This window comes from Hyperolius riggenbachi, chromosome 2 (assembly GCF_040937935.1).
Source record: "Hyperolius riggenbachi isolate aHypRig1 chromosome 2, aHypRig1.pri, whole genome shotgun sequence".
In the NCBI taxonomy this organism is placed as follows: Eukaryota; Metazoa; Chordata; class Amphibia; order Anura; family Hyperoliidae; genus Hyperolius; species Hyperolius riggenbachi.
The window spans coordinates 234,086,123-234,099,085 of NC_090647.1; the positions used below are offsets into that span (position 1 = coordinate 234,086,123).

Sequence of the window (12,963 nt, forward strand, 5' to 3'; positions counted from 1 at the left end):
GCCCGTAGATCCCAACCAGGGATTAGTGAGTAAGTGGGCTAATCAGACAAAATATTGCACTGTCACTGTGTCTTTTAATAGAACATGAACTACCTTTAAACAGCCACTGGAGTATATAAAAAGTAGTATGCAGTTGCAAAACAAAATGCATATGCTCCAGGACAGAAGTTGCATCACAATTCCACACTTGTTCATAGCTGCCAGTAACTGTCCTGCCAGATGTGACTACATACAACAATGAAACAAAATAGCATATGGGAGGGAGGGGGCAACCTCAGTGGTTCCACTGGTTGCTTTGTGACTGTTGTCCATGTGACAAGGCCCTAAGGACTACTACAGCACCCTTCCTTGTATCACCTTTGGAGAGGGAAAATAGGGAATTTCTCTTGGGACAGGACTGTTGGCCAGGCCCCAAGGATCGACTAAATTATTTTTTTAATATATATTTAGTATATGTGGATAAACCATACTTGCAAGAATGATTAAATACTCTCTCTATAACGCTTTCAGGTAAGCATGAAAGGGGAACTGAAGTAAGAGGTATACGGAGGCTGCCATATTTATTTCCTTTTAATCAATACCATTTGCCTGGCATCCCTGCTGGTCTATTTCTCTGCAGTAGTATCTGAATAACACCAGAAACAAGCATGCAGCTAGTCTTGTCAGATCTGACTTTAAAGTCTGACACACCTGATCTGCTGCATGCATGTTCAGGGGCTATGGCTAATAGTAGTATAGGGCTGCCAGGCAACTGGTATTGATAAAAAGGAAATAATCATGGCAGCCTCCATATACTTCTCTCTTCACTTCCCCTTTAACATTTCAACATGAAATAATTTCACTGGAATTGACCAGAAATTGTTCAGTAAATATTACTATTACTACCACTTTCAAAATGTCTTGCTCTAACCACAGTTGGGATTTAAAAATAAATTGTTAGGTAAAAAGATAGAATAAATGTAATGGGAAGACTTTTATGAGTTTAGGATTATGAGTCTAACAGTTGACAACAGAACATTTATATGGCGGACTAATAAACTAATTGTCTTTGTGTTTTTTTTCTTTTTCATGTTTACTTTTTGATGTGACTTTTGTAGTCATTGCTGTAGACCACCCTTTTCTTAGAGTAAAAGACCTGCCATAGCAGGAGGTACATTTAAGTGCGTCACTTGCAAGGTCAAGATGGAAAAGACATTTCCCCCTTCATCAAAACCAAATGAAAACTGGCACAGTTCTGTCATCTGCCGTACAATAACTTGTTTTTTGTAATTTACTGTTCCACGCTTCTCACATTGAAAATTAAAATACCTTTTGTACTAGCAAATATCATTTTAGGAAGAATGATTAATTTTAATTAGAGACCATTAAATGGTTTACAGCAGCTGTGAAAAACCGCCCCCCTTTGATGAAGTAACGGAAGCCGTGCTGTCGGGGGTAATCAGCCTGCAGCTGTGAGCCCAATGAAAACGCTTTTTTTTTTCATCAACATAACACATTTTTTTATCTGTTTGTATTTTTAAACTTATTTCATCTTGATGACTTTTGGCTGACTCATTGGTATGAAACAGTAATGTGTTTATGTATTCTGCTCTACATCTTCAGTTTAGAGGATACATGATGTACTATAATTTGCTACAGAAAACTGTCTTTTTTTCCTGTATATCTCTCCGCAAGGTTTTCAGGTCAAACAAGGAAAAAAAAAAAAAAGCATTGTGCAAGTTTAATCAGTTTCATTTGCGCAAACCAATGTATTGTACAAAAATACATTTAAAGAACATCCCTTCTTAAGCATTTATGGAGGAATTCGCCATATGGTCAAAGCAATAAACTTAAAGCTTTTCTATGTTGAGTAGTTCACATTTTATTTACAGTAGCAGGTGCTGTGAAAATACACAACAGAGTGCTAGGATTTTTGATGACAAGGAATGATTTCAGTAAAGAACTTCACAAAGTGTAGGTTGATGGATCTGAGGTCATTAAAACTGGCCATAGGTAGTAGAAGATGATGAGATGTTCAGACGATAGCACATTTTAATGCTCACTTACTACCAACATGAGAAACCCAGAACAGTCAAAGCCTCACAAATATCTATGCATACAATAGCATTAAAGGAACGCTATCAAACCATGTGTTCTAAAATGACAATGTACAAATAATGTCTAAGTAGCTGTGTAAACATTGTCTTACTTTTCATGTTAAATATCAGAGGGAAAAGCTTAAATTAATTGTGTGTAGATTTTAGCTATGTTTGAAATGTATCATTTGCAGAGGTAAGAATCTGTAAGAATCTCTGCAACCTGACATGCTAAGAACAGTGTAATATTGAAGCAGATTACCTGAGAGGCTTTTTTCTTCATATATCAGGTTTCACACACACACAATTACAGATGTTTATGTTGCACATAAGATACATTTTCTCTGCTCTCTGTGAGAGAAAGCTCTGCCTGTCTCTGACTGAGCTCTCTGCACACATAGAGTTAATGATGCACTGTGAAGGGAATCTGCCATCAGAATTTCAGCAGACTGCCATCAGAAAAGTGTGAAAGGGATTAGATAACAGTAAACAGAGAGATAAGGATTCAGATGTATACACCAACACTTAGCAGCACTTCCCATCTCAATTGAAAAAAACATGTCAATCGATAGTGTTCCTTTAAATGCAAAATCTTCAGTCCCATTTTTTATGCAGAAATTTCAATTCCTGATACTTACAAAGATGTGAAAAACACCTTGCATCTTGTTCATGTAACCATTTCTGCTTTGGGGGCCTGTTCTCACTAGAGTGAGTAGCGGGTGATCCCTGCTAATCACAGAAGTGCTATCGCTTTTTAAAGCACTAGTGCAATAGTAGCCTAATGGCAGCAATCTCATTGCTGCAATTGCCACCGATTGCTGGCATTTCACAATTAACGGCAATCACAAAATGTGTTACCTGCAGCACTTTGACGCGATTCTCGTCGATCGCAGTACAGTGCTTGAAGAAGCACTGATTGCGATCATCGCAAATCGCAGGAGTGTACAGTGATTTTACTGCTCCAATCGCGGTAAAATCACTTGTGTAAAACGGTAGCACTAAGCTCTACCGTTTTGCGCTTTTAAGTGTAAATGGCTCCTTAGGGCCTTCTACATATGACTAGAGATGGCCAATGAGGTGCATACATCTCAAGCTTGTATGTAAATGGTATGCAGCTTGGATGTGCAAAATCAGCAGAAAATTAATTTTAATGGCCAATTCCAATTTGCAAAAAATTTGCACAACATTTGTCTTAAAGCAGAATTATCATATTCTATCTTGTTGGCCATTTCTACACGTAACACAGTGCTCGGTGGTGGACATTCCTCTGCATGATTTTCTTGTCAGTGCTTCCTGGGGTTCCCCTCAGCCATAGGATGTACTTCATGCAGAGTGGTGCAACTCGCTGTAGTAGTAAAATTCCATCTGGTCACATTTTAACCACTTCACAGCTCCAGTACAGTATATCTACTCCCCTGCAGACTTCATCTAACCGCCCAGCGGAGTAAATATACGTACTCCCGCTGCTACCACTGCTGAAAGCGCTCCCGCTTATTTGTGCGCTCGTTCATGTTGCCATCTGCCCGCCAGGAGATCAATGAATGAGAAAGCAATTCCTAATCATTGATCTAAGTCCCCGTAGCAATTATCGGCGCCTTTTATGAGAAGCTGCACGATCATTCTAATAAATAAAAGTTTCCCATCTTCAGTACACTTCCTGTAAGCATACATATTTCGCTTACAGGACATATAACAAAAAAAAGACTGAGGCCATCTTGTAGCCAAATAGTAAAACTACATCTAAAAGTACTTTTTTTAAATACAAAGACCTGTTTTTACATTTTAAATGTCTTTTCCATCTTGACCTTACCTCCCACACTCCCCAATAGTTACCAACATTTATTTTTTTTGTAAAAAAAATACAATGAAATACATTTACAATTATAAAAAATGCATTAATAGTTTTCTTAGGGACTGAACTTTTTTAATATGTATGTCAAGACGGTATAATACTGTTACTTTATAAATTATGGGCTTTTTATTAATGATGGATGCAAAACTGAAAAAAATGCATCTTTATTTCCTAATAAAATATTGGCACCAGACATTGTGATAGGGACATCATTTAAATGGTGTAATAACCGGTACAAATGGGCACATTAATTACGTGGATTTTAATTATGGTAGCATGCATTATTTAAAAATTATAATGGCCGAAAACTGAAAAATAAGGATTTGTTTCCAATTTTTTTTCTTATTTTTCCATTAAAAAACATTTAAAATAAAAAAATTCTTGGCATAATGTACCACCCAAAGTAAGCCTAATTAGTGATAAAAAAACACATTTAACACATTTCATTCTGATAAGTAGAGATAAAGTTATTGGCAAATGAATGGAAGGAGCTGAAAGGTGAAAATTGCTTGGATGCTGAAGGGGTAAAACCCCTCAGTTGTGAAGTGGTTAACATGGAGGAATGGAGGATTCCACATTTAATTTTATTTGATGGAGCCAAGCCATACTGAGTCTGAGATCCACCTTGGCTAGCACATGTGCCTAGTGATATGCATTGCTGCATGTATGAATGGGCCCTGAAGTCTATTAAAAAAAACATAGCTATTGGATTCTACAGTGCATTTTAGCCCTTCTCAATCATAGGCTGTCCTTCGATCACCTCTCAGAAACCAGTTACATTTTCTTTCTTATAATGAGGTGGTGAAGTACTGAGCTTGTTGCATTAAGCCTAAGTTAGGGTGAAATAACCAGTAACTAGACTAAGGCCTCTTACACAGTAAGATGTTGCATTTGATGCAATGTTAAGGTCGCATAACGTGCCCCTAATGCAACGCATTGAAAGACTATAACTTGGACGTTATTTAGCCCTGCGTTTGGTGCGCCATTTTCGTTGCACAGTGATAGAACAAAAACAGCGCATGCGTAAAAAAAAAAGAAAACATTACTGAGCATGTGCAAACAGTTTAACGCAGCTAAAAATGTGTATAACGCATAGCATGCAGCACTTTCATTTAACGTGCAGCGTTAGACACCAACACAACTTCTGCACTGTGAACAGCCCATTGATTTTTCATTGCTGTAAGTTATTGTGCGTTACATGTTGTTGTAATGTGCGACTTTAACGTTGCATTGTGAAAGAGCCCTAAAGGTGGCCACACACGATACAATAAAATGATGCGATTTTACAGTAATTCGATAAAAACGACACTTTTTTTCATTCGACTGAAAAATCCGATCGGATTTCCTGTTTTTTTCGATTTAAATAGATCCGGAATGCCAGATATTTCTCTTCAATTTCTACTAAAGATTGTATGGTGTGTGTTGGATTGTTAATTTAATAATATACACCCCCTAGCCTTTTTCTATTAGTTTCCAATCATTTTTATCATAATTGAGTAAAAGTTGAACATACGTGTGTGGTACATTGGTCATATTTTTGAAATGTTACAATCAGTCAGAAAAATTGATTGCAATTCTTAAATTGAACAGATATTTTAAAAATGGTATGGTGTGTGGCCACCTTAACACTGGTTACTGCTCCTTACTTCAGTGTGAACTCTTGTTCTCACATGAGCCATAAATGCCACGCTCTGAACATCCCCATTCAGCTACTGCAACAAAAGAAGTGTTGCATGTTGCTGAATGTGTTCTTCTGCCACTGTTCAGCAGAATTTTCCATAAAATTACTTAAAATGTTCAGATCCTTTCCAGTGAGTGATTCTGTAAAGAATACAATAAATTCTGAGAATTCCAATTGAAGGGATTGGCTAATCCAAAACCTGTGAGATCTTTCAGATTTTTACTAACTACTGTAAGTGACAGCCACATAGGAAAAGGTAATTTATAGCGCATCTAACTCTGGGAGAAATATAAGTCTTACATGTGTGTACATGTCCTTTACATTTTATGATTTTTCAAGTAGGTGGTCTTTTAACCACTTAAGCCCACAGGGTTGTTTATTTTTTGCATCTGAGCAACTTTCACCTCCCATTCATTTGCCAATAACTTTACCACTACTCATCAGAATGAATTGATCTATATCTTGTTTTTTCCGCCATCAATTAGGCTTTATTTGGGTGATACATTTTGCTAAGAATTAATTTATTCTAAATCCATTTTAACAGGAATATTAAGAAAGAAATGGAAAAAAATCATTATTTCTCAGTTTTTGGCCATTATAGTTTGAAATTAATACATGCTACCGTAATTAAAACCTGTGTATTTTATTTGCCCATTTGTCCCACTTATTACACCATTTAAATTATGTCTGTTTAAATTAAGGCTGTTGCACTCTTCAGTTACAAAGAGGCTGTAGGAGAAGACTGGAAAGGATAAGTATCTGGCACAGATGCCTCCATATAAAGTGCATTTTAACCACTTCCCCTGTGCTGGGATGAGTAACTACATCCCTGCAAAATGCCACAACTCTGTGCAGGGACGTAGCTACTACATCCCTCCCCGCCGCACCCACCCACTTGTAATCAGGGATGGACGCAAAACTGAAAAAATGCACCTTTATTTCCAAATGAAGTATTGGCGCCATACATTGTACTAGGGAAAAAGTGTAAGTGTTGCAATAACCGGGACAAATTGGCAAATAAAATGTCAGTTTTAATTCTGGTAGCATGTATTAATTGAAAACTATAATGGCCGCAAACTGAGAAATAATGAATTTTTTCAATTTTTTCTTTTTTTTCCTGATAAAACATTTTTAGAATAAAATAATTCTTAGCAAAAAGTACCCCACAAACAAAGCCTAATTGGTGGCAAAAAAACAAGATATAGATTGTTTCATTATGATATGTAGTAATAAAGTTATAGGCAAATGAATAGAAGGAGCGCTGACAGGTGAAAATTGCTCTGATTTTTTAAGGGGAAAAACCCTTCTAGGTGAAGTGGTTAAGTGAGGTGGTAACAGATTGTGCACTGTGTGAAAATATCAGAACCCATGTAATCGCACTCAGATCAGCAACTGACAAGGCCAGGTTTATAATTTTTGTGCCCCTAGACCAAGTAGGGGTTCCCCTTCTATGTGCACCAGCATCCCTCCGTTCCATCTGCAGACCCCTCTTTCATGTGTATCATACATGTTTTGTATCCCCTCTCTTTCATGTACAGCTCCCTTGGGCATTAATTACCCCTTTTCATGTGTTGCTCCCCATTTTCAGCCTCCTCTTTCATATGTAGCAACCCCTGTTTCATGTTAAGGAGTCCCCTTGGGCTGTAGCCACCCAAGGTCAAGGCCCTTGTGGCCTTCTCAGAAATCCGGCCCTGGCAATTGACAGCTTGAACAGCATGCATCAGACTAGGGAAGAGGGCTCATCTATCTGCCTATATTACGGATAAGCCTCACTATGTGTCTTCACATGAAGGTTGTGGGAGTCTGATACAGGAACAAAGAGTGCGAGTATCTATTAAATCCAGTATCTTATGAGTTCACTGTGTACTCATGCCTGAGATTTAATTTTAGTTTTCAGCTCAGATGAAATGTAATACCAACAGTTCACCCAATCTATGTCTCAAGGCTTGTCTTTAATATAATATTGAATCTCAATCAGTGCTTCTGCATGGAAAACATTGTAGGGATTTGGTGAAGAATGTAGTATCCCTGGATGCAGCCCAAAGAAGGGTGTCCCTGCAGGGATAAAGCATAGCAAGGCTGTGTATGTCATATTAATTCATATTGTTCAATAAATGTATTGTTTGCTTAAGGAATCTCCCTCCAAAAGAATTACCTTTACCTCAGCTGTAAGACTGTAACAGATGGTGCCAGCTTTACAACAGAGGTAAAGAAAAACTATAATAAAAGAGTCAATCTCTTGTAAAACAGATTCTGATCTTCCCCTGACATGAGCATGTACACACCATGCTTGGAGATAATATTGGTCATTTATGTCATCTGATAATCTTTTACCCTTTTCTATGTGCTCCTAATCTGCAGCTTCAAAGTATTAAAGATCAAAGTGCTGTTTGCAGTAGAGACATATCTCAGATGTCTTAGATTGGTCCCTGAAAGTGAAAACATTGCAGGAAATTCATTGGAGAAGATCACAGAGCAAAACACAGTTGCAATGTTGTGGGAACTGGATTGGAGCTGTGTGGACTGGGACACATTGGTAATGTAAATGCATATTCACCTTACGGATGCAGCCCACACATTTCTTTTAGTAAGCAGTCATATATGTACACTATGCAGGCCATGCATGAATGCAATCCAAGGATTTGTAAAAAGGGGGTGAAGAGAAGATTTTTTAGTGAGAAATAGAAAGCGAGAGAGAGTGAGAATGTGTGTGCATGCGTGCGTGCATGCGTGCGTGCGTGCGTACGTACGCGTGTGTGTGTTAGAAAATAATTAAGATGAAATGGGGCCCTAAGCAAGATAGAACTTTTTGACCACAGCGGATGATCACCTGGCTTTTTTAGTTAGTTTTGGTGAGGACTAGCATCCACCAGATCCCTGGTCTCTCTCCAGGCCACAGGCAGCTGCCTAGAATTGCCTTGTGGATGATCCGGCTCTGGTGTGTGTGTGTGTGCGTGTGTGTGTGTGTGTGTGTGTGTGTGTGTGAGATTTATGTTTTACTTTTGTATCTTTAAAAGGGGAAAAACAAACAAACAAAGAAACTAGGTTATCAACTTTTATTTATATTATCTGAAGACTGTAGATTTTTTTAAAATAAATAACATAAAAAACTGCAACTGAGGCTGTGCAATCCCTGGGAGTAAGTAGGAAGACATCCATGCATGCACACGCCCTACTCCTTATTCATTGTAATAGACACTATTGTGCTTTATAACATGCAGTATCTGCAGTAATATGCGGTTGTCTGGACATTTTGGCCATATCCTACATAGTACCATGGGACTGTATCTCTAGGCCTGAGATTAGATATGGGGCTGTGTCTCTAGGCCTGAGATTAGATATGGGGCTGTGTCTCTAGGCCTGAGATTAGATATGGGGTTGTGTATCTAGGCCTGAGATTAGATATGGGGCTGTGTCTCTAGGCCTGAGATTAGATATGGGGATGTGTCTCTAGGCCTGATATTAGTTAAATTTGATCTGTAAATGAATTCCAAATTGAACTCTAGAATAAAGTGGCTACATTCCTCCTTTATCTTCATTTTTTTCACAGCATCTCACAGTTCATGACAGCTACTGTAGTAGCCAGAAATGTGAGCAGGCAGCATGAGTCACTTGCTTCAGATTGCTTTCAGGTTTCAAACTCTAATACCTATAATATTACATTTGTAGATAGAAATATTGTCTTCTGAAGCATTTTAGTTTTTGCGCAAAGGTAGTCCTTGAAATGAAGTTGAGGTTGTTAAAGGGTTTTCTTGTATTGTATTATCTTCACTATTTAGTAAATGCATGTGAAAGAAGCTGCTGGAAAAGAGCAGCAAACCAATAACTATTTTGCACTGAAAATTATGATCACAATCACAATGTATTTACAATTTTTCTATTGTATACTTGTGTTGCAGAATGATTTTTGTGTATTTGTTCAGTTTCATGATGCAATGGCTTTTGCATGTAAACTAGTGATGGGCGAACACCTGGATGTTCGGGTTCGGGAAAGTTCGCCGAACATGGCCGAGATGTTCGGCATGTTCGGGCCGAACCCCGAACTTCCCGAACATCCCTATTTTGGGGGCCCTATGGGGTCGCAGGCATAAGGGGGGAGCATGCCCCGATCGCGGGGGGGGTCGGAAATTCCCCCCACCCCCTCCGCTAGCGCTCCCCCCTCTGCCCGCTTCCCCATTCAAAAGTTTCAAGAAGTACCTGTATAGCGGATGGCCTGGCAGTGGGCGGCACTGTGGAGTGAGGAGGAGGAGGAGTCCGGAGAGTGACGAGTTGAGGGAGGCCGGGCAGCGGGCGTGAGGTCAGCGAAAGGGCGGAACTTCCGCCCTTTCTCTGACCTCACGCCCGCTGCCCGGCCTCCCTCAACTCGTCACTCTCCGGACTCCTCCTCCTCCTCACTCCACAGTGCCGCCCACTGCCAGGCCATCCGCTATACAGGTACTTCTTGAAACTTTTGAATGGGGAAGCGGGCAGAGGGGGGAGCGCTAGCGGAGGGGGTGGGGGGAATTTCCGACCCCCCCCGCGATCGGGGCATGCTCCCCCCTTATGCCTGCGACCCCATAGGGGGGCCGTATTGCGGCCTGTTCGGCCGAACAGGGCCCTGTTCGCCCGAACAGGGGCCCTGTTCGGCCCTGTTCGGGGGCATACAGAAGTTCGGGGCGAACCCGAACTTAAAAGGCCGAACACCATGAGGTGTTCGGCCGAACTCGAACATCACCCGAACAGGGTGATGTTCTGCAGAACCCGAACAGTGGCGAACACTGTTCGCCCAACACTAATGTAAACTACAAGTGTCTAGTTTCATATTAACTAGAAGTTGCCCATATAATGCATCACATCCACAGAGACAATGAACATGAAAACTAAACTTTTATATCAATGAAAATCCAAGTATACGTTCATGAGCATTGGTTTATGCTATCACATACAGCATACTAGTTCTACAGAACTATATATTTTGTGTTCCTAGCAGCCAGTTGACCAACACAGGACCCCTCTCTTCCATTACCCCAACACACACACACACACACACGCACACACACACACGCAAAACACCAAGTCCTGGAGAACTGGCCAAACTAGTATTTTTGTGGCAGGCCAAAAAATAACAAAAAAGACAATATAGAAATATGCTGATCTCTCTCGCTTCGCTATAAAAGAATTGCTACTGATGATGATTGTTAATAGGTAGCTGGAGCTTACTAAACCAACAAATTTTTGACATTGCTGTTTTTTTTTCTTTCTTAGACAGCTATCAGTAATATTTATGTTTTATAATATAGTATTAATATGTACCATGTTTATATGTTACTCTAAACACTATCAAATACATTGATGATGCTATATAAAATATCAGTAAAAAAAAAATATTAATAATAATAGTCATAACTGGTGGAGATCGAACCCATGCACTATATCAGTCCACTCTGTTTGACAGGAAGTGTACTGCAAACACGGGGGTTGCTGAGCTGGGCCTCACCACCAGGTATGTCACCTGGTCTGCCGGTGCACAATCCCTCCGTGGGTCACCACTCCACAGGAAGTGTACTCTAGGAGAGGGTAAGAGGTTGAATGATCAATTTGGCTTGACACTAATTACAATTCAGGCAAGCAAATCTGCTCCACACTATTTTAACAGAACGATTTTCTATAACATACGCAGTAAAAAAAAAAGTTCTGACCTTTATCCAGCGCTGATTAGAGTCTTTGAGGCCACTTTCAATTTTTCTTTTTTCGTCTGGAGCAATTGTGGCACTTCCTATTGCTGTCCCTCCAGATTCATTCAGGTGTTTCAGGATTTCTTTACGTGGCTGAAGTTCTCCCACTTTAAACTGTTAGAATAATAATAGAAATTAGTGTATTAGTACTGAGTAATGTATGATGACAGGATAGGTTGATTTAACAGTTCTAAATACTTGAGGCAAGATCCGAGAGAAAACACTTTGGATCTGCTCTGGAATATAATCAAGCTCTTCTGCAGCTGTTGGTTTCAAAATAATCTATCCCTTTATCCACTTTACTTGCCACTTTAATCAGTGATGGGTCTTACTGTGTTTCCTTCCTGGTACAACAAAGAAAGTTACTATGGTAAAGAGAGATGGTGATCGAGGAAAAGGATAAAAGAGACACACAGAGAGGGATTTGTCAATGTTAAACATCCTATCTACCTGGAAAACTGATACTTTGCTCAGCCGATAAATGTATTTTACAATTAATAGCTCTGTTTTTTTATGTTGCTAAGCAAACAGCAACAGAACTATTGGAAGAGCCAGAAGCTCTGGATACTATGTACTAGAGGAAAATCTCTGGGAAGATGAGGGAAGTCCCACTTCGATATCCTCACATTTCCAGTCCTATGCAGATAACCTCCTAATTGTTTAAGATTCATGACCTTCTTGATGTTTGAAACTTGTGTAAAGCCAGGGACCGAAAGCTGCAAGGCAAGAGTAATATCCTCTACACCACTGTGGGCCACCATGCTGCTTTTACATTTATCCTCCAAATCTAGCATTTTTAAGTAGATCAGTGATGTAGATGCAGGCTTATGTTTACTTACGTTTTTGTAAGATGACAACAACAAAAAATTGCTGTGGTTGGAAGATATTTGTTTTGACCTTCAGTTATAGAGTGGGGACAAAGTCTATTCTCCAGAAAAGTGCAGTTATCTCAGCAGCCACTTCCCGTTTCTTGAATTTTTAAAAACAGAAGTTGAGCCCACACCAGAAGAGCCTGGACTTCCAATTGACAAAATAAAAAGAGCATTCTTCAGCAAAACAAAGCTGTGTATTCTTTTTGTGGTTTGGTTTCAGTTTAGGGAATCACCAAAGGTGTTTTGTTTTAGGATATAGCTAATAGGTCACCCTATAAAGGGATGGTTTAATGGAAGGCTCCAAGGAACTTACTCTTTTTATTTAAGCACTGAAAAAACCCTAAATTGCCAAATATTAATAGATCAATTTATAAACTCATAAAGCATTTCAAATAATCCTGAAGCCAACCTAGGCAATGCAGGTAATGAAAGAAGGTGATAAAAAAAACTACATGATCAAAGGTTACCTACATTAAAAAAACATATGTCCAAATTTGTAGTAGTTTCAGGGATTAGAGGGGATATAATAAAGTGGTGCTCCGAGTGGAGTCCCTGAGTGTCTTATTTAGCCATCCATCACAGACCAACAAGGAGGCTTAAAAGTCAAAGGGGAGGAATTTCCTCCAGACACTCTTATCAATACTAAGAATTTGCGTATTATTTCCCATAGAATTAACTGTAGAAAAATTGTATAAACTTTTTAAGAAAGTTAACATCTGATCATGTACCGTATTACCATATGCTCCATTTATATTATTCAAGTTTACTT

The 12,963-nt window shown here is 39.2% G+C and overlaps 1 protein-coding gene across 15 annotated transcripts in view; it reads right to left on the reverse strand.

The window, feature by feature from the left end:
• The window catches only part of DMD (dystrophin), a 3,066,377-nt gene that overhangs the window by 1,177,675 nt on the left and 1,875,739 nt on the right, over positions 1–12,963 (reverse strand). For all 15 annotated transcript variants that reach the window (XM_068268325.1, XM_068268327.1, XM_068268324.1 and 12 more), the window contains one exon: positions 11,287–11,436. In XM_068268325.1, the coding sequence (XP_068124426.1) occupies positions 11,287–11,436 (150 nt within the window). The remainder of the gene's footprint in view (positions 1–11,286; positions 11,437–12,963) is intronic.